General features: G+C 38.2%; 1 protein-coding gene across 1 annotated transcript in view; it reads right to left on the bottom strand.

Annotated features, from left to right (window-relative positions):
* The window catches only part of ACSBG1 (acyl-CoA synthetase bubblegum family member 1), an 86,968-nt gene extending 68,122 nt beyond the window's left edge, over positions 1–18,846 (bottom strand). The window contains exons 1-6 of the mRNA XM_084532179.1: positions 18,154–18,846; positions 11,776–11,882; positions 3,294–3,511; positions 2,942–3,030; positions 2,076–2,196; positions 1,080–1,160 (exon numbers count right to left, since the gene is read on the bottom strand). Of these exons, the coding sequence (XP_084388305.1) occupies positions 1,080–1,160; positions 2,076–2,196; positions 2,942–3,030; positions 3,294–3,511; positions 11,776–11,882; positions 18,154–18,383 (846 nt within the window). The 5' untranslated portion in view covers positions 18,384–18,846. The remainder of the gene's footprint in view (positions 1–1,079; positions 1,161–2,075; positions 2,197–2,941; positions 3,031–3,293; positions 3,512–11,775; positions 11,883–18,153) is intronic.
* Positions 18,847–22,816: the final 3,970 nt, after the last annotated feature.

The following is a 22,816-nucleotide window of genomic DNA, read 5'->3' as shown; positions in this document are numbered from 1 at the left end:
TCAAAGCTACCCTTCTCCATTAAGAAAATGTGTCCAACCTGGCACTTGAACAGGGCGGTTTTCTGATGTATCTTTCAGTAACAGAATAAACCATGCATTACTTCTCTCTTCCCAAATTCTCAAGCATTTAGGCTTCAGCAACAGAATGTTGTTCCAGAATTAACTGCTAGCCTTATTCCTTTTACTATGAAATATAAGTAGCAAAAAAGTAACATTTTTATTATACTGGGATGTAAAGCATACTCCATACTGATATGTACAGTGTTGTAACACTGGTTACTGTTTATAAACAGTTTATGAAATTAAACACAGCATAAGTATTGCTATGCTGTTTCCTCTTCATTAAGAGTTTTTTCAGACTGGAATCTGATAATCAGAAGCCAACTAAAAAAGATAGTCATGTAATAACACTACAAAACCTATTTTCAACATATTGAAAAAACATTTTTACAAAAAACAAGTCCTAACATTTCTTAAGTGCTGGACTTATACGACTCAAATTTCTGATCCCGTATTTGTCCCTTTTTCAGCTTTCTTTTTTTTTTTACCATGCGACCCGAAGATTCTGGACATGCTAAGAAAATGCGCTCTGCTTTGTGTAGCTTGTAGTAATTTCTTTTCACCTGTTGCCTGACACCAGAAATATTTGGTGCAAACATGATGCAACTATCACCAGTAGAAGTACAGACGTTTTCATGTCCTTGGATCCAGTGTAACCACCCACAATGCAACTTTCGCTACAGCCAGTGTACAACTTATTTTTAATGGTTTGAGAGTACATATTCCCACCTGAAGCCTACAGGTGTCTTGTTAATCCAGTTAAGGCAAAAAAAAAAAAAAAAAAAAAAAATACAACAAAAGACAGTCAAGCAAGGTAACTTTAATTTTAAATGTCAAGCATCAAAAATCAAGTTACACTTAAATTCAATAGAATGCACACTCATGAAGCTTGTGAATGCTTTTGCTGGAAGACAGCAATGCATTCTGAATGGCAGACATTCCACAGATCAAACATAGCAGAAATTCATTAAATAAATAATATCCTAATAATTGTAACTCTGTTCTAGCATTTCACATACCGTATACAGATTTGGACATCTCTCTGGAATGGAGTCCTTGTACAGCACAACTGCTTTCAAGTGTGGCAAACGATTCCAGATCTGTTAGGTTTTTTTAAAAACAAATTTATAATTTGTTATTCGTATCTTGTGTTTTTCCCCACTGAAGTGCTGCCAAAACTGTAATTGGGTTGACAGTCAGAAGAAAGCTCCTGTTTCCCTCCTCCCTCAAGTATTCTCCCCTAAACTCACAACCAACTGGCTCAAAAATAAAAGAGGGGGAGGAGGAGATGCTACACAGTCTGCTAATCTGCTAAGTCTGGTTTCAGTCAAAAGACTTAAATTACACCAAAAAGGTTCGTCAGTATCCTTTCTCTTATTGCATCAAAGGACATACCAAGGAACATTCAAGCTCAAGCTGAAAGTTGACCATAGCTCCTGTGGTTCCTAATAAAGATAGAAGAAACCACCTCAATAAAAACTGTTAAACTGCTAAAAATAAATAAATAAAGTGTTTTATCTTCCTAAAAGAGAAGAGAAAAAAAAAAAAAAAAAAAAAAAAAAAAAGGAAGCAATTTGCATATTTTAAGGATAAATAAAAATATAAAGCTGCAGGCTTACAGTCTTTCTCTGCTTTGGATGGCCCTCAGAGAGCATTAATTTCATTCAACTTTGTGGGACCCAGTGGCTCACATATATCTTTGACTTAATCACAGAACTGAAGTGATCAGTCTGTGCTTTTACAAATGGAGTGGCTTGGTGATAGCCACTATGCATATATCATTAGAAGGATAACAAGTTACACTTTTTTTTTTTTTTCTGAAAGAAGTAAAACTGAAATAATAGCTCCAAAAAACCCTCAGATGGATACAGCAGTGTTTACCACAGCTGATTTTTCCTATTTCTAGAAAGAAACATGTATGAACCAAATCTCTTGAGCTCTACAATTTCTATTCTTCTATGTTGATGACAGCATAGCCTGGTACTTGGTCAATGAATTTTTGAGCCACTTCATACCTGCATTATCTTGTCCAGTTGTTTCTGATTTTCCACAACCATGATGTTGGTTTTGCTGTCATAAGCAATGTAGTGGCAGGCCTCTGGTGAATTGGTTGTATATATTCCTGTGACAATTCCTCTACATCCAAAATTATATATTAGAACATATATTTATATACACACATACATGCATTTAACATCCAGAAAGAGAGTAAGAGATCACATGAAAGATGAAAATATGAGGATGTGGAGGTACACATCAGCACAGCTATCATGTTTGTTTCAAGTATTTGGATATACTTGGATGATATATGCAAAATAAATCTCTGAACTCCATGCAGTAGGAGATGCTGTAGGCTAGGATTCATTATTTTAGCCTACTTGAGGCTACAGGGGAGTTAGCTCAATAAGTGGTAAAACAAAACAGAACAAAAACCACCATGTGCTCTTTCTGTTCAAGCTGCACACAGATACCAGTTTGAATTTCAATGGCACAGAAACAGACTAAGAGGTCAAATCCAAATTGTAACACGTATCAGGACAGAAGGAATCAGGCTAGTGAGTATTTTATCTGTCACTTCATTCACTTGAAGATATCATGTATCACTGACATAAAGCTGGGAGTGTCCTCTGTATCCTACATCTTCCAGTAAGAGAAGATACGTGACTGTCACAATTAAGTCCATAGCAAACAGGTTCAATTTATGAGTGTCTGGACTATTCCAGATACACTCAAAGCTACGAGACTCCAGTAGGTTGCTGAATAGGCTAATCAGCTGCAGCACAACTTCCAGGATGTGACACCAAATAACCATTTGCTACATTTCTAAACCTTGCACAACTGAAACCTTGAAATCCCTACACAAAAGGGAAGCAAATCCTACCCAGCAAAAACAGCTCCAACAGCTGAGATGAACCATTCCGGAGAATTAAATCCAAGGATTGCTACGCTGTGGAATCGTTCAAGACCAAGCTAAAAAGTAATAAGCATGAAGTTATACAATAGAGGCATGTTGGAGAGAAACATACAGCACAGTTTTTATTTTTTGTCTTAAGACCTCATGATGAACTTTGTACCTATGCCTGAATGAAACAGTGGCATTTACCTGCAATGACGGAAATATTATCTCTTTGACTGAAAACAATTTTAATCATCATTTATTTATTTATTTATTTATTTATTTATTTGAGGAGACAGAGGGAGAAAAGGGAATTGGTTGTGTTTTCCGTACCTACCTTCAAGAAGCTCTTGGCTGCTTTCCTGGAAAGGCAATAATACTCTGAAAAAGTTATCTTCTCCCACTTTCCATTCTTTCTGCTGGCCAAAGCATTAAGAGATCCATATTTTTCTAGGCTCTCCTTGAACATCTGATGAACTGTTATGGGAGTCTGCGGACATGAGTTATCTATTCTCAGTCTGACTCTGCCATCAGCAAAGGAAGTCCACAAAGTCTCTGGAAAATAAAGCATTTTCTAGGTATTCTCCTAGTGAAAAATACTGTGTGACTATACCAAAAGATAAGAGGACTGAACATAATTCCATCGATTCCCATCTTTTGAGAAAAGGGCTTTCCAGTTTTATAACTTTAATGAATATTCTATGTAGATAGAAAACTATTTCTTATACTTTGTTCTGTGTCTTGAATAGAAGTGCTAACATCGTTCAGAATTATGCTGATCTTCCATGGTACAGGCACACCACCAATTTGTGAAGACTGTTCATGCTCAGCACAGCACAATCCACTATCCCTTGAGCTAATGGAGCAGCTCCTGAAGCAGAGGGCTATGTGGCAATCTGAAATCCCTGTTCCTGCTCAGCATCCCAGCTTCTTTTGCTCATCCTAGCCCTTTCTTCCCCTCTGTTCTACCCAGCTGTTCTGCTCTATCCTGCCCCTACCCCCCCCCCCCCACTGCTTTCTACAGTTTTTTTCCTGTGGTCATCTGCCCTATGTTCTAGTATATCTATCTATGGATCTCCACTCACCCCTGTCTTGTCCCATTACCACGTCATCTTTTGCCTTCTGCTCTTGCCTTTCTCAAGCTAACCATCTTTCCACCATTCACTTAAAAAAATAAAAATATTTTCCACCCATCGCTGACAGGACACAAACAGGGAACACCACCGAAATCCTTGCTGCCAAGGACTGTAGGTGTCCCTGGCATTCACAACAAATGGCTTCCTCAAAGATCCTGCTTAGCTATTGCTGACCCAGCAAGAAGCAGGCTTAATATCAATACATTCTTTAGAGAACTTAGGGGTTAGTAAATTGGCAAAATTTACATGGATTCTTCTTAAGAAAGACAAAAAGAATGCTCACAACCCCCCTGCCAAATAGCTAGTTCCCATCCTTCTGGATGAAACAGTACAAGAACAGTTTAAGAATATTTTTTTCCTTAGATTTACTTTCATAAATGAAGCTGGTTTGCTGCCAGCATTCAGTGAAACTATTTCTAAAGATTTCACTGCCCCCATACTTTATCTTAACATGTACAAAGTATTTTTGAAAAAAATACTTAATTAACCTTTCTACCCCTTCCCAGGCAAGGAGATACTAACCCTGGTGCAGAAAGTAATTAGAAAAGTCAAAGCCATGATGCGTGTCAATCTGGGATTACTGTTCCTGACTCATATTATGCTGCAATCGTGTTCCTGACTCACACCCTAATATTTGTTCTCTTGACCATCCTGACAAACAGAAAGTAATAATGACAGAAGTAAATACAAATAAAGCTGCTTAATCTCCATGTGCCTTAATTTTCTCATGTATAAATTGTATATAATGATTTCAAAACATAGGTGTGGAGCTTTACCAAATATTCTCACGTGTCTTAAGGTCAATGGATAAAGGGCACCACAAATCCAGGCAGCAGTAATGGAGGAGGTTAGGTAATGGACAAAGAGACTTCGTTGAAGTGTAAACAGTGGCACCCAACAAACATTTAAGTGTGAGGGCAAAGCATGTGTTTCTGCCTTTAACTTCAGTCCTGGTGTGAATAGGATGAAATGAAACCCGTCAGAGAAGGAAGCTACTGGTAAGCCAAGTGCTTATTTTCTGCACGCACACAAAGCCTGGGTGAAAAACTCTCTATGATGTTCTGGCTTCTCAACCAACAAAAATAGGAAGGATCACAGGTATGAGTGAGCACAAAATCATACCATACAGAACTAAATTACAACATCTCAGTTTACCTATTACAAAAAACTCTTCAAAGTCTCTTTCTCGCTCTCTCCAGTGGAACTAAAAATATTAAAAATGTTCCTAGAATAACATTGCAAAAGTTGCTGAATCACAATATTTTCACTGCAGTTGTTCAGCAGATAGTAGTTTCCAGACAGGAGCGCGAAAGATCACATCATTGCAATATCTATAAATGAAAGCTAAAAGTGTACTTTGAAACGGGGAATCGTTTTGTTTTTATTTAAGCAATTTTTCTGGTGTCAAAAAGGCATCTTTGACTCACACCAAAAAGTCTAAGAACAGAATCACTTTCACAGAGACTCAACGAGCCACCTTAATAATACAAAATATATACTGCAAAGGAATATAAACTTGAACACTCATGCAGTATCTGTATTTGCATGTATTTGCAGGTAAAGCTTAAATCTAAAAATAGTTCTTAAATCTAAACCTAAGCCAAAAATAATAATAATAATCTAAAGATTGCTCTCCCACAGAGTTTCTAAAAACAGCACAGAATGAACAACATACTCTTGTAAGTACACAAAGGGATATTAAGCAGAGGGCTCGTTCTTCCCAGAAAGAGCCTGGGAAAGAATGCCTGGCTAAATACTGAATGAACTGATTATAAAGTGTGAAAAGCAAAATAGGTGCCCTGCCTCACTAGCAGCTCAAAGCTCAACTGCAATGCCCATGATAGAAATGAACTCACCACCTGAACCAAAGTGGAAATCAGTATAGAGATCCTTTAAATAAACTATGAGCATTGATGCATTATACATCTGTAGGTTTACATAGAACATAAAAAGAAATAAGACAGGATTCCACCTCAAAGTACTTAATGCCACTGATAGTTCTCTATATGCAAGCAAAGAGGAGTATTTGTTCCTTTCCTCTTTCTTCTACTAACTCCTGCTATCTGCATTACACTTTGTACCCCAAAAGCTTCTTTATTCACTAACATATGACCTCAGCTCATGTCCTTCACATGAATTCAGTTAGTCAGAGATGGTGAGAAAATATCTGCTCCTAGAAAACCTATTTTATTAGATAAAACGAATGAGCACAGATTTTATTCAGATAGGTACTCACCTTTGAATATCTGAGCCCCTTCAAGTGTCCCTATCCCACCCCCTCAACTCCACCATTCTCCTCCAAGGCACAATTCCTTTTCAGACTAATTTTTCCATGTACCATTGTCTTTGCAGCTGGAGGAAGAGGCAGCTCAGAGTTGCTGTATACTAAGCGTGTAACAGGATGACCATTTCTGCCTTTTGTCTGGGAAATTGTTCTAATTACATCTGATAAATTATTTTGAATTTTATGCACACAGTGTTTCCAGTAAAATAAAAAACAAATCACTATGAAACTTTACAGGAAATAAAAACAGTTTAAAACTGTTTTTTATTTAAAAAGTACTTTGAAAGTTTTCAACTGATCTTTCGCAATTCAATCCTAGACTTGTGAACCATCTATAAGTGAATTCTAATTTATGAGTACATTTGCAATTAAAATATTTCCTACCAAATTTGAAATAATACATAATATAAACACATCAGAATTTTTCTATTTTTGTAAGCCAATTATTTCTTTCCACTGTGTATGGCTGGACGTCAGGAGGGGGTTCTTCACAGAGAGGGTGGTTGCACACTGGAACAGGCTCCCCAGGGAAGTGGTCACTGCACCGAGCCTGTCTGAATTTAAGAAGAGATTGGACTGTGAACTTAGGCACATGGTCTGAACTTTTGGGTAGACCTGTGCGGTGTCAAGAGTTGGACTTGATGATCCTTAAGGGTCCCTTCCAACTCAGGATATTCTATGATTCTATGATTCTATGGCTGAACAGTTGCAAGATGGTAGAGGCTATCTCTTCCAGCCTAGATACCAAAAGACTGTTTTAAATAGGCAAGCAAATAGCAAAACGATACACTTTTCTCACATGCATAGTATGTTTGGCTGAAATGCCTGCACCTTTGGAAAACATGACAGAATGTGTGCTAGTGAAAAAAAAAATAAATTGCAACTAATCCTATAATTTAAAGCTAATACATGAATGAGACCTCCTCTCTGTTCACTACTCGTCTTTCAAGTACCCTGGTGACTGACTGCCAAAATGCATTTGGGAATGTAAATGAAATCTCATGGAAGAACTCCAAGCTGTAGGAAATGCAAAAGAACCAAGGTCACCTTTCACACAGGGAAACAGGTAATAAAGGCTGATTGTGGAACAGCCCCGCTGCATGACCTCAGTTCAAATTGTTATGCCATGGATGTGCCTGAGAAGCAGAAACTAAAACAATAATTAAACTTCTGCTTGAAACTCTTTCAGTTTTAACTCACAGAACAGTATCTTGATTATATGCCACTTCCTGCAAAACATCACTCTGCTCTAATGACACGAGAAGGTATTAGGCTCTTAGCTGGAGGCATTTTTTTTAATGGACAGTTGTCATCCCAGATTCCACAACTGTGATGCCATCACATTCTGCTGACAATAGAAATACATTATTCCTCCTCTCACCCATTACTATTGTTAATTTTCTTCAACACATCCTTGGCCCTGAAAAATAAACTTCTTTTTAGTGAAAGCTGAAGTTGAATAGACACAGACTGGAATAAGAGAGCTTGGCATCTGCACCAAATTTTCCCTCGTGCCAATGAACAGATTAAACAGAAAAATACAAAACTGAATTTCAAGTGAACCTGAACATATGAGCCAGAAAACATGCACAGTGATACTTTAAAAAAATAAAAATAAAAGAATACAGCAACAACCTCTCCCTGTTTCCTGTCTATAGCTTAAACTCTTAAGCAGAAAAAAAAAAGAATAAAATAGACAAAATATTTTTAAATTAGCCAAAAACCACAGGAATGTTTTAGTTCATGGAAGCTTTTACCTTTTCCAGTGGACAAAAAGGGAACGTCTATGAATCATAATAAAATATATTGCTCTGCAGATGCAGGAAGCTGCTACCAATGTGGATCAGAGATGAGAGATATCCTTCAAAGAATGTTTTTACAAACTGACATGGAAGGAGTGATGCAGCAGAACAGACAACTACGTACAAAACAAGCTTTGTAACAATCGTGACGCTTCTAAAACTGATGGTGATGTACCAAAACAAAGGTGTGTGCATAATCACAAGGAAACATCACTCCATAAACATTGCCCAGGCATGCAGAGATAGAAGGTCCAAAGTCAGATGGAGATGAAACTGGTAAGGGACATGAAGAGCCACAAGGGCTTCTGCAAGTACATTGGAAGCCAAAGGGATGCAATGGGCAACTTACTGACATAGGATTTGAGGAGGGCTGACAGACTCAGTGCTGCCTTTGCCTTGGTCTTTACTGACAAGGTTTTCTGAGCTCCTGTGCCCAGTGGCAACAGATGAGAAGTTCTACCTACTATAGCAGAGGAAATTCCAAGTAAAATCCTCTAATGCAGAACTCTGCAAAATGCAGAACACATGCAAAAACCTCCCTGGGCCCAAACGGGATTCTTCAGGCTCAGAGAGCTGGCCTCATGCCATCCCTAGGCTGCTCCCATCATCTTTTGAAAAGCATGGCAATCAGGTGGGATCTCTAATGACAGGAAAAAGGCAAATGTCACATCCATCTTCACAAATGGGAAGAAAGAGTACTTGACTAACAACAGGACAATCCGAATCACCGCAGACTGTGGGTAGGCTATAGAACAAACCCTCCTAGAAATCAATGTGAGGTACAAAATGGTTACTGAGACCAGTCAGAATGGATTTACCAAACCCATATCAAGTCTGTCCAATCCAACTGCCTTCCACCACGAGATGACTGGCTCTGTAGATGGGGAGAGGAGAGCTGTGGCAGGTCATTTACTTTAACAAGGTCTCCCACAGCATCCTTGAAGGGAAACTTGGAACGTTTGGACCAGATGGAGTTGGAGTAGCAGGTGAATCAAAACCAGGCAGGATAATTAGTCTTGGAGAACAGCGGTCAACATTTCCAAGTCTAGCTAGCAGTCAATTACAAGTGGCATTCTTCAGGGGTTAGTCCTAGAAACAATATTGTTTTAATGACTGCATTGCTGTCTTGAGCAATGGAATGCTCCCTCACCAGCTTCAATGACGACACTCCACATGAAGAATTGGTCTGGCACAAACCTCAAAGCCCAACAATGGTAAATGTTAAGTCCTGCACATGGGCTAGGATAACCTCATGCAGCAGCACAGACTGGGTGCTGGCTGGCTCAGCAGAAAATTCCCTGTGGCTCCTGGTGGAAAACAAGCTATGTAAGAGTCAGTATTGTGTTCCTGAAAGGCTAGTTCCTGGGCTGCATTAGCAAGATCAAAGGAACTAATTATTTCCCCCTACTCAATACTCAATGAGGTTGCCTCTGGAGCAGTGTGCAGCTTTGGAAGCTCCAGTGCAAGAGATCCTGACAAACTGAAGGAAGCCTAAAGGAGGGCCTCTCAGATGTTCACAGGACTGGAGCACACCACACAAGAAGCCCTTGAAAGAGATGGGATTCTTCAATCTGGAGAAGACCAAGGGTGAATATAACGACAGTTTGCTACAGACTGGAGGCAGGGCAGGTGGGCTATAGAGAAGGCAGATTCCTCTCAGAGACACACAGTGGAAGGACAAGAGGCAATGGACATGAGATGCAGCAAGGAAAACTCTTGCTAGATAAAGAAAAATAATTTCACAATGCAGGTGGCTAAGACCAAGAACAGGGTCTGAGAGACTCTGAGAGGAACCCTTGTCCTCAGAGGTTTTCAAAACTCTGCTGAATAAGGCCATGAGGTCACTTTTTAGCAGGAAGCTGGACTAGCTGCCCTCCAGAGGTCTTTTCCAAAAAGTTATTTTGCAATTCCATCAGAATACAACCAGCATGCATGAGTTCTCATTTACTTTTACACTGGTTTATAACCAATATAATGCTTGCTGTCAAGAGTGAGGTTATTCTGGTTTTATACATGCATTATTACAAAAACCAAACTATGGCTTGGTTTCACAGGGATGAGCTTCTATAAGGTGGTGGAAAATAAATGGTAGAAAATTCCAAAAGCAACTTGAGGTCTTCATTAAACATATTTACATCTGAAATTGCAGAACTATCAATTATAAAAAGAGACAGTTCACAACTACAAAGCATCAGAATCTCCTTTTCACCTGACATATGAAGCAAACCCACTGCAGCTGAAGACTGATTCATCAACTTAGAAATGTACCTAAGCTCAAATAAAGGAACTGCTCAATTAAGATGAATGGGGCGTGACTTGTGATTGCAGAAAAATTATCATGGAACATCTGGAGTGGCTTCTACCCTTCGTTGTTTGCCTCGCCTTTCTTCCAGATGCCACAGGCACCTAATGCAGGAGTGGCTGAGGTGGCATGTACACTCCTTCCTGAGCACCGTGGTTTATAGACCAGAGTACTACGGAAACTGGAGCCAGTAGCAACCTCTGGGAGAGAAGCGGGACGGATAGCTGGTGGCAGTAACCAGCGTCCCAGATATATTCTCTTAGAAAAATAGGTCAGAGCCTTCACAAGCACACAAGCAGGTACTCTGCAGAATCACAGCCTCAGCAATAATCTACACATGCAATGTGTCTTCAATAGCTCAATAAAACATGCTAAACATTTAAAAAGAGAAGGTAGTTGTCACCTTTACCCATACAAATTTCTCCCCTGCTTACTAAACAACAAAATGTGAATGGCTGGCAGTGCAATTCTTGGGAAAAAGAAAAAAGACAAGCAAAACAAACAAACAAACAAAAAGCACTGTTGTGGATTAAGGAATTGCCTTTTTAACAGTATATATACACACACGTATGTATACAAGTGCATATTCATACGTGTAAAGTCTGCAAATCAGATTCCTACATAAATTTGTTATTTCTTCAAGATCTGTTTGTAGTCACTACTCCATTTGTCTCCTAGTACAAATAACACCATATTTAAACAAGCACATTTAGATAGCAGTCTCAACAAGGCATCAGGGAGCTCCCTCGGGGCTGCAAATCTTCCAAAGCAGCTGCTTATATTCTGCTTGCAAACCTCCCTTAAGCTGCATGGTAGCAGAGCTCTTTTAATATAACACTGCACTTGGTTTAAACTTACAACAGTATGCATGTGCTACAATACAATGCAGAACTGACCCAAGGACAGGTACTCCTTCACAGCCCCCAGTTATTACAGCATGGAAAATTCTCGATAGCTACTAGCTGGTAAGCAGGCTGTAATGCCAAAGTTAACACCAGGATGGGGATGACTTTGCTGGGGATCAGGCTACTTTTCACTTTTATCTAACAATCATCTCAAATACAGACCAAAATCATGAGAAGCTACTGAATTCATGCAAGTTTACAGAAAACTCCTGAAAAGTTTCAGTTGCCTGATTCTTTTTTTTTTTTTTTTTTGGCGGGTTGGGGGGGGGGGGGTTGTTCTTCTTATCATAGCCCTGAAAAACAGCCAGTTTGCTAAAACAGACACAAACATTACATGTAAAAATTCTAAAAGGGGTTCCAATTTTCAAAAATCACCTTTTGTGTGCTTACCTGCTGGCTCTTCTTGGGTCCCTTCTCTTGGGTCTCCTCTCTCATCTTGGGTGTCCTCAAAACAAGTCAGCAAATCTCTGCAGATAGGCCGTGTATCTGTAGATATTCTGAAAGGAGATATAACTATTAAAGATGTAATGCTTAAACCCACATACTAATATACCCAAAGGAAAATAAGAACACACCTGGCATACAGCTGCAAGGAGAAAATACACTGCAGAATTATGGTTTGTTGGTAAGATGCTCTATCAACACCAAAATGTTCTAAATATCTGGACTTTGGCTGCAACAGTTAAGGCCGGCGTTCTGCATAAATCATTTAAAGTTATTAGTACAGGGACAGCATGTTCCCAAATTCAACTACCAATTTAAAAGGGAATTTCCTATATAAAATTTTGATTTAACCAAAGTGTATGATTACAAAGGTAATATATAAAAACCTCTACAAAGCACACACAAAAGATTTGAGAGTAGAAGTCATTTTAGCATGCCAATTACAACAAAACGAGTTCAAGTTACACAGTGCTGACCAGCCAGAACTCAACAAAACATACTCCTGTGCAACTCCATTAGCATGAGGGTTTTTTGAATGACAGTACTTCCTGACAGGCTGGGATTTAATGGTGAGGTACCATCCTATCAAATAAGACTCTGTCAGCTGCCTGAAGTCAAGAGACCAGCCCTCCCCTGAGGCAGAGGCACAGCAGGCTCAGGCTGGCTGGCCCAGAGCCTGGCGCAGATCCCAGAGCAGCTCCAAGTGCCCGCAGCTACTGCCCTGCGCCGCACCAACTGACTGCTAGAGCATACTGAAGCTCCTCTCACGTATCAGGTGAACCAACAACCGAAATCAAGAGTCTGAACATTCCCTGTAGTGGATTAACAAAGGGAAAAATTCCATTCGTTGTTTCCAAGACTGAAACAGCTCCAGTCAGTTCTGTCTTTGCAAACCAGCAGAAGTAATGCATGTGCAACAGGATAAGAGCACAGCAGTGACTGAAGTAACTGAGAGACCTCCTGAGCCCTTGCTGTGGGTGAGGATTCTGAAAAAAAAAAAAAAAAAAAAAAAAAAAAAAAAAAAAAAAAAAAAAAAAAAAAAAAAAAAAAAGGCAACCAATCTGAGCTTGCTGGCAGAGCAGTTAGCCTAGGGAGAAAAAAAAAAAAAAAAAAGTCTTTGAACAAATCCAGTGAATACAGCACTGTTTCTTCTTGGAAACAAAGAAATTTAATATAAAAGCTAAATCTCCCCCACTCTGATCATTATGAAATGGCAGTCCTCATGTGCTTAATGTTATACATTAAGAAAAACTGTTATTAGTATGATACTGAGTGTCTGATTAATGACAGTCTGTGTTGTGACACTAATTTCTTCCTTTTTTTCTTTTTAAAACTTCAAGAAACTTTGGAAGCACTTCCACAAGCTCTACTTTTTTTGCCCTGATATTTGGAATTTCTGCATACATCTCACATGCTAGGTCAAATACAGTCAGCTCATTTCCTGTGCGTAAGGTTCTCTCAGTAAAATCTGATGAAAATACTAAGAATAAAACCTAAAAGAATGTATAAAGTCAACATTTAATATGATAATGAACTGATGATTTCAATGGAGAGCAAAAGTATTTTTACATAAATTCTTACTTTAACACACCTCACAAAATACACACATTGTCCTATACGATTTGGTTAGAACCTTTTCTCCCATATTTCAAAATGAGGAACTAGTTCAACGTATTTTGGCCTTAATTCTGCAGAGTGCTTCCTTAGATAAAAAAAACGTACCGATGAAATCTGAACTTTGTTATGCAGCAGTCAAATTATCATGAAATTTAAGGGGAAGTTGTTAAACTCTATGTGTAGTGGCAAACAAACAGAAAGCTCTTATTCTTTTTGTATTCTTTTGTATATTTTATCACTATTGCTCAACTTCTGTAGCTTTCTCATTGTTAGATTTTTACCAGTGAGCATTGTGTTTTTGTTTGTTTGTTTGTTTGTTTTAAAGTCAGCTTTCTATAAACTTGCAAAAATATGAGCAGTTGATCAAATGATAAAAGTCTGTGTATATTGTTGATACATTATTCAGTACAAGTTACTTTTTTAGGCTTCAGGATATTTAGTCACAACCCCTTAAATATATACAGAAATTCAAAATACTTTAAGTCTGGAAATCACATTCATAACTGGTCACAAGGAAGGTTTGAACAAACAGGTTTTTTTGCAGTTTAAACAGTCAGTAGTTTGGGCTACGCTTCCATCCAGAATCCACTACTGCTGTCAGGATTTAAGATGATGCCACCATCTCTTTCTCCCTTTCCTGGTATTTCTAATGCAGAAGCTTCTCCCATTGCACAGCTGCTCAGCTCTCATCTCATTCCTGAATCATGTTGTACTACATGGATGGCGTCACCATACAGTGAAAACATTATTAATAAATTTTGTTCTCAGGGAGATTCTTTGTTATCTTAGGGAGAAGATTGTGCAAATCCCCATTTGCACAAGTATTTATTTCCCCAACACACTTTTGTTGCCTTAGGCTTTCCCAATTATTAAAAATTAATCTTATTAAAAAACATGCAAATGAGACTGAACTGGAAAACGTGCATTTTTTTCCAAGGCAGAAACCTCTTCATAAATTTCATGTTCACCTTTCATTGCTTGCTTCTTCTGAGGATGACTTGTAAATTCTTATAGTTCGGTTGTTTAATTTAAACAGTAGTAAAGCAGGTGAAAAAATAAAATCTTTCTTCCAATCAGTCTGTGACCAGTGTTATGAAATATTTGTCCATTTTAACAATTGGACTTTTTTGTTTTTTTGTCCCCTAAGCTTTTGTTGCATGTTCTGCAGGGCAACCCAGCTATATATAATCCACCAGCTTTAATCTACATTGGAGCTGCTTTTGGCAGTATGTTTTGGGTCTGCATCTGCACTTTCCAGAGTACTTTTCATGGGGTGTTAGGCATTTTCAACAGGTCACTTGGCCATTTTAGGTTAAGATGGAATCATTAAGTAATCACTTGACAATTCTTTTGGCAGCAAAAAGCAATGGGCCAAATTACCTCTGGGTATCTCTGAAAACTTGAATAATCCTGGCATTTTGCCCAGAAACTTCAGCCACTAGCCATTACCATCTGGATCCCATTCATGAGTAATCCTTTCCCAATTTCCCATGCATCTTGCAAGTGCTGACTCCAATATTTTAAAACAGAACTCTGGGGAGAGGATGTGGGAGGGAGCACAGGACAATAAATTTAGAATCATGAATCTGTCAGAGATCTACACAAAGACTGTGAAATTACTCAGATTCAAATCTGAGTCACACAACATAACTTGGCCCCCAGGTTTAATAGCTCATCAGATAAATCAAATTCTGTGAGCAACACAAACAGCTGAGTAGCAAATACTACATCTCCTGACTGAGAAGCTATTAATTATTTCCTAAAACATTTTTAAATGGTTTCTCATCTTCTATTGCATCAAGAAAAACAGACAGTAATGGCCCACAATACTAGTTTTGTAAATCCTAATTTTGTATCACATGTAAAATTGTTCCTATGTTAAGGAGCAAAGTAAGGAGAGTCAGAAGAGGTCCTCCTGGTCCTTTACAGAGGCATTGCTGTCTATTACGAGTGGTCTTATTTACCAATTACTCCTCTTTTTAAATTAGGGAAATATTATAATACTTTCCATATTTGTTCTATTTAAAATTTCCCCTTCTCCTTGAAGAATGGGTTACATTCAGGTTTTAATTAGTTTCATGTCCTTATGAGACTTAAAAAGGGGGCAGCCCAGATATGTGCCACTCTTGCAAAAAGGCTCAGCTGATTAAACAATCAGCTTTCTTCTCAGAGTGCACAAGAAAACCACCTTTCTCAAGTTACTAATATAACTTCTTCCCACACAAAGGTATCTTTAAGAGCAACACAAAAGTGTAATAAAGAACAAAGAAGATAAGAGCTGAGACCTGTTTTGCCATATGCCAGATTTGACGCACACCTTCTAGTAAAGCCTATCTTTGTTTGCAAAAATAAAACTTCCTTTTATCTTTTGTATGACTAATTTCCCTCCAAAAAAAAGAACAAAACAGGCCATTTATTTTGGCAAGCAGACTAGTTCTACAGATAGCTGAGAATTGTGTGGGTGAATAGGAAGGAATATATCAACCTTTTTACTCTGTTCTACCCTACCCAGCAAAATCCCACACCTGAGCCTGAAATCTTCCAGTAGCTGCTTCTGTACAGCAATCTGTAGGGATTAAGGCAAAGTTAGGTCATGCAGAACTCATTATTTCCTCTCTTTCTCACTTTTGAGGTCATGCTGATTAAGTTTCAGACTAACCAAAGGTCTTTTTACCTCTGCACATTTTGCTAGAATCTTATATTCTTTGTCTAGTTTTCTCTACCTGAAATCCTACTTCCAGCATGAAAAAAGAAACTTTGCCAAACTTCAAACCACACCAGGTGAACACCACCACTTAGCAGGACAACAAATATGCACCAACTTCTTCAAAAACAGGGAAGCATTTAAGCAAAGGAAACCGAACACATCAAAAGCATTCAGAGTTCTGGTCTGACATTCTTTCAATAGAAATTCAGAAACAAACCATATGCCAAACATTTTTTATTGAAATGAAGTAATACATAAGACACTTAAACTTCCTGTTTGCAATGGTTGAAAGCCACTATATATTTTAAAATTCTTGCAGCAGTTTTTTTAAATAATGGAAACCCAGAACACTTTCTTTATTTAAGCACGTCACAAGTAGAACCATGCTTGGACTAAAACAGAGGCATTGTTACTAATTTACAAAAATCCTCACTTCCTCAGGTCAGTGTGTACATATATCTACACCAATCCCAAATCAAACTGTTTCATGGGTTTGGGGCAGATTTAAAAATGTCAATCTAGTATTAAATATTTTACTACTGCAAAAGAAAAAAAAATATATTTTTTTTTCAAAAGCTTTCCAAGATTTCTTCAATTTGTTTCTTTTCCATAAAGTCTTTTTCCACAGTTTACTCCTGAGTGTGCTTATCTGGGATTACAAAGCCCTGAATAGAAGAAACCATCATGATAAAATGGACCCCAGCCATCTGTTTACCTGAGAGGATCAAGCAAATCTTTCAAGCAACGTAACATGTAAGTTCTTATCTAAGTAAAAGTGAAGTTAAATCTAACTTAACAGAAAAATGTCTACCTAATACAATAGTTCAGTACATGGGAATCAATAATTAGTACTCAGTGATACTGACAAACTTACAATAAGAAGCTAAAATATTTCCTGTGAGATTTGTTCATCTATTCTGAAAATCTTGGGCATTTTGAAAAACTCTAAATAGAGATGGGGAGATTTTCTCACAGGAAATACGATTACAGCAATGGAGTAACAGGAAAAGGGAAATGTTTTTTCCCTTTTGTGTTGGCTACCTAGGACAAAAAGAAGAAAGCAGCCGATAGGGTTGTCTTTCATGTAAAAATGTAATATCAACTCTGAAGTAAACTCTTTTAAAAGCAAGTTCCCCACTCCCTGCTCAAAGAGATGGGATACCTTTTAAGGTATCCCATGATTTAAGTTCAGTTGCCTTTGATGGAAAGATGATGCTCAACCACAAAGGCAAATTACGACCTAAGGTTTATTCCTTCAAACTTAGCAGGGAAGAGAGCTCTACATTCATAGCTGCAGCAGGATATTTTTGAAGGTCCATTCAAAGTACATAATATGAATGGTAGTATGTGTAGAGCAAACAGTACTGAACTTCTAGTCTTGGTTGCTGCTCTATTCATCGCAGACACATGAAGGGATGGTTCAGGAACATGACCACTCTTTTCTTGAAGACTATCAGAATTTTGCTATTTTATGGTATTTAAGAATGTATGTAATCTTACCACATGGTTGGAAAGCCATTAATCATTCAATTTACTGCAGTATAAGAGTCTAGTAGCTTACCAGAATTTTCAGATAGCATTCCCTGTCTTTACTAAGCTGTGAGCAGCTGAGCCACAGGAACTCAATGTACCTCTTGTTGGAACTGCTATACACAAACCTCTGCTGAGCCCATTTCTGGGACTAAAAGCCTCTGCGCTATAAAATGAACACTACACAATTAGATAAAGGCAAATAGGATACAAGCAACGTAGTTCATACTGAATGAAACAGTTAGGATTAATGCCAAACTAGAAGTTAGCATAGGAGAGTAAATCCATTTAGAATCTTCATTACGATTTTCTCTCATTTTAGCCTCAAAAGATACTTCTTATTCTGAATCAGATTGAGTCACTATTAAGAAAGTAAGGTTCTCATGGACCCACATGGTAGTAGAAGACGAATTTAAGTCGTGAAAAACTGGAAAATCAGTTTGTTAATATAAATACATAAACTACTTTACCCATTTTCATCTTGTGATTTTTTCGCAAGAGTCTCTCCACTGTTAGGCATGCTGACAAGCCCTCTAAAGCTGGTGACAAATATGCTAAGAACTGTGAAGGTTGGGCATAAATAAGCCACTTGAACAACAGAAGAAACCAACACTAACTGGTTATTTGTTAGAAAAAAACAACACGTAATAAAGAGGAGGAGACTACAGCTACAAAAGCTGTTTCTTTCTGATTTTAGCATGCTTGAAATGTCGCAGTGCCTGTGAGCTGCTTACTGCTAAACTTTCTTTTTTATTCAGTTTTCTTTAATTATCCATGAGAGGAATTTTAATGAGCCTACAATGCTTTAAGATGCAAATCATTTCTTTTGCCAAGATTTTTAACAAATTAGTTCACAGAAGTTGAATCAATTCTGATTTTTATTACCTCTATTTTCAAAAAGGAACATTCAGCGAAGTTAATTTCTTAAAGAAAACACAGATTAATTACATTAGGAAATGCCTGCAAGTCAATTATACCAATGAAACCCAGTACTGCAACAGCCAAGCACCTCCTCCAGCATCACAGCTACCAGTACTTCATTGACTTCGCCAAACGAGGCCTACCATAAATTGTAGGAGTTTCTACACATGACTGAACCGATTAGTTCCCAGGATGTAATAAAGTCCAGTTTGTCCACTTAGGCTACTTCTCTACTAATAAATAAAAGCCAGGGAATAGCTCAAGCCACCCACTATGAGGATCTTCCCTGGGACAACTTTGGTCTGAGCCAACTGGTACTTCCCCACACAACTTCCACAGACAGAGGGGTAACTTAAGCCACAGGCAGTTACTAGAAGACTGTGTTAATGGCAACCCTTCTCAAAGGAGAGAGGGATGCAAGCTGTGCCCTGCCATTTCCCTCAGAGCCACAGAACATGATCAAAAATGGTATTTACTGGTACAAATCCACATTGATTAGGAAAATGTAGGACTAGTATACTTTATAGATGCTTTATAGATTCATATTTTATTCCAGAGTATTTGCACCATATCCAAATGCCTAATTATGCATAATGCAATTTGAAATTAAAGGAAAAGAAAGAAAACTTCACAGTGGGATTTTAAGTGCCCTATTTTCACCACTCACAGAAAGTCACTTTGAAAATCCCTGAACACAGAACAGGGGATATTTCAACTGTAAAAAACACTTTATCTCATAGAGATATGTTTTGTTCTGTTTTTGGTCAGGGCTGATTTAATTCCTTCGTTCTGGAATAATTCTCACTTTGCTCCAAGGACTGTTTTCAGAAAGCCCCTTGATATGTTACCTGAGCTTGCAACTAGCTTTCCAGACGTACTTCAAAGAAAAAAAAAAAAAAGAAAAAAAAACGAAACCACAGATTTGAAACTCCGTTGCAAGAAGTCTCACTTTATCTTTTCTTCTGGTCATGTGAAATGTTTTCCTTGCTATGTTAAAGGAAGGAATCCAAATAGATGATCACATTACCTTGTATAACTTGTATCTTGGTGTTGAACAGCTAGTCTCATGGAAGAGAAATGGCTGTTTATGCTCCAAAACTTGTGCTTTCATTTAATAATCAGAAGAAAACATTTCTAAATAGAGTATATATAGATCTCTTCTATAACTTAATTTTAACTACAGAATTATGAATGTCATGCTGTAAGAAAAAGTTCCACAATGAAATTGTCTTTGCAGTCCTAGTACGTTTTTCAGTACTCTTCAAATACATCTAGTAAATGAGGATAACTTATGTAAAGCTCAGTAAGGAATCTTGACCTTCAAACAATTTTTACATGCTGCAGTTTACACAATGCTGTTGTTAGCACAGTAAGTGTTTTCTTTGATGCCTGTATGCAACACGCATGAGATTGTGCTCAACTCACAGACTGAATTCTTGCAATGGGACAGGCTGCTTCTTCCAGCTGCAGGTGAAGCTTTCTGCAGATTGACAGGCTCACGAAGCTATGAAAGAAATGAAGAGGTGAATAAAGCTCGTGTGCTGTTTATGTCCTTTGTTTTACAATCATGATTGGTACCTTCCAGGAATTAGTGTTAAGACACTGTTGCTGCAAACTTGTGCTGTCACAAGATCCCAAACAGAAATATTACAGATGCCAAAACAAAGCCGTGCTGTTACCATGGCTCGTAACCAGCTCAACCACAGTGCAGAGATCAGCCGACAGGTGGGTGGAGTGCTTGGCACTCCATTCATATTTGGGATGGGATGTTTCAGGTTTAATTCACACTGCTGCCATGGCAACATAAAGTTGTCCATTGCTGCGTGCTCTGTCATTTCTTCCCTAAGGCAAGCGTGTTTGTTTCACTACAAAACTTATGTTCATTTAAAACAAGTGGAGAAATATACTAATTCTGGATGCTCCTTGCTGTTTATCCCAGTTAGTTTAAGCAGGCCATTGATTCATGCAGCTGAACAACTATGCGTGATTGGCTTTTTTTTTTTTTTTTCTTGATTTCATGACTGGTAACAAACTTCTTAATGTAGAACAATGGTTTCTGGTAGAAGCATGATGCTAACCTGGTGGTCCTATTGTTACTTCAGACCTCCAGCACTGAGTCTAAAAACAACAACAAAAAACATAACCAGAAAAAAAGGTCTATAATATTTTTTCAGTTCCTACTTCAAAGGCTTTATGTCATTAGAACAAAACTCTAAACCCAAACAGTACTTTGGTTATGCTGCCAGTAACTCTTACTAGATAAATATGTACTAAACCACTCCTGGAAGATCAACTAATTTAAGTTAGCTTGGACTAAGCAGTAGTTAAGAGTAGGTGGTTCCATGAAAAAGCCCAGGCAAGCAACATCTTTCTGAACTCACGCATATGCCTTCTACCAATTCACTTCTAATGAACAAATTCTGATTAAAAATAAAATTTAAAAAGGACAACTTTTACCCTTAGATATGCTTCACTACACTTCCAGAACTGAAGAGAATTTATCTGCACTCAAATCAGCATCTTCTTTACCGTGAGGGTTGTGAGGGACTGGCACAGGCTACCCAGAGAAGCTGTGGCTGCCCCATCCCTGGCAGTGCCCAAGGCCAGGCTGGATGGGGCTGGGGGCAGCCTGGGCTGGTGGGAGGTGTCCTTGCCCATGGCACGGCAGTAGAATTAGATGATCTTGAAGGTCTCTTCCAACCCAAACCATTCTGTGATTCTACAGTCTCTAGGCTAAAATGAGGCATCTACTTCACAGACATTGGGCAGGAAAAATGCAGTTTAACCCACAAAACCCTTCGCTACCCACAAACATATCCAGCTGCCATGTATTTGTATATCAAGAAATTTCCAGTAGCGATCTCTAAAGATGCGTTCTCTCATTGGCCATGCTACGGTGACAGGAATTTCACCTTACCTTTCTGAAAAACGCACTCTGCTTTTAAGGAATTGTTCCACAATCAGAAAAAAAACAACACACCACCGACCAGTTCCTGTAAAGCTGTTGGAGCATCTATACCCAAAGCATCTTAAGTTTGCTTTTAAGTTTGTACAGATGGAGGAAGAAAATTGTAAGAAAAAAGCAGTTGTGAATGCACACGAGGAGAGAGCTATTTCTGAGCACCTAGAGAGAAAAATGTGACCCATAAGGTCAAAACGACTGTTGGTTGGTGGACAAGCACATCTAGAAACCATTTTACTGCTTCCTTCTGAGGAAAAGCCTGGTTTAGACTGCAAGCAATGTACAATCTCACAGTTACTCACAGGTGTTTATGTATCCAGTTTCAAATTTTATACAGGCCCAAAACACTCACAGCTGCACAGCCTTAACCAATTAAAATGGTACTATGGAAACAGGTCTCTCTTACTCACTTTGTATTACTATCACTTGAAGTTAATTACTACAGATTGTCACATATTTTAATTAAAACTTGGCTCTGAAAAATCCTCTGAAGATGCTAATCACTCACTATAAACTGTCCTAACATCTTGAAACAATGCCATCATTTCCATTTCCTTACAGATACTAGTCTTTTACTTTTCACCAAGAACAAAAATGCTTTCCTAAGAGCTGATTTCTGCCCAAATTATCCTTTCAATATTTCATTCTGTGGAAAGAATTCCAGTACCACTTGAAGTCCACTACACGATACTGTTTTAAAACTTTCTGAAGCATATCTTAAGAAAGACTAAAAACTATAGGTTGAGTATGTTATTTAAAAGGTATTTCTCCTAATGCACTGTAGAAATCATGGTATCTGTTTGGGTTTGGATACTGGAAAAATCCAGCTCAGCAGCAAGGAAGTTTGTTGTGATTCAGATTTCACCTTTGCGAGGGACAGCTGAAGCTCCCTTTATGCAAATGTCAGTGCCTTTGAAAACAACTCCCAAGCGCCCAGATTTACCTTTTTGTTTGTTTGTTTGTTTGTTTTTAGGTTATTCTTGGAACATCTTTACAAAAAGTCAAGGGTGCTCAAAGAAAGCCCAGCTGCAGACTGCACTCTTACTCATGGCTCTGGGATGCCACTTCCAGCAACAGCTTAATTGTTTGGAAGGCACAGTTCATTACATATGGTGTGGCCAGGTAAGAGAAACAAACATCAACAGAGAGATTCTGTATTTCATAAAATGCATACTTCTTACAGCCTATAAAGACGATGGATGTTCCAAAAGTCAGGTTGGAGGGAATGTTTTGACTCATTTTGTGCTAAC

Source organism: Aythya ferina (genome assembly GCF_964211825.1).
Source record: "Aythya ferina genome assembly, chromosome: 11".
Taxonomy (NCBI): domain Eukaryota; kingdom Metazoa; phylum Chordata; class Aves; order Anseriformes; family Anatidae; genus Aythya; species Aythya ferina.
The sequence above is the reverse complement of the archived record's forward strand: the minus strand, read 5'-3'. Positions and strand labels throughout refer to the sequence as shown.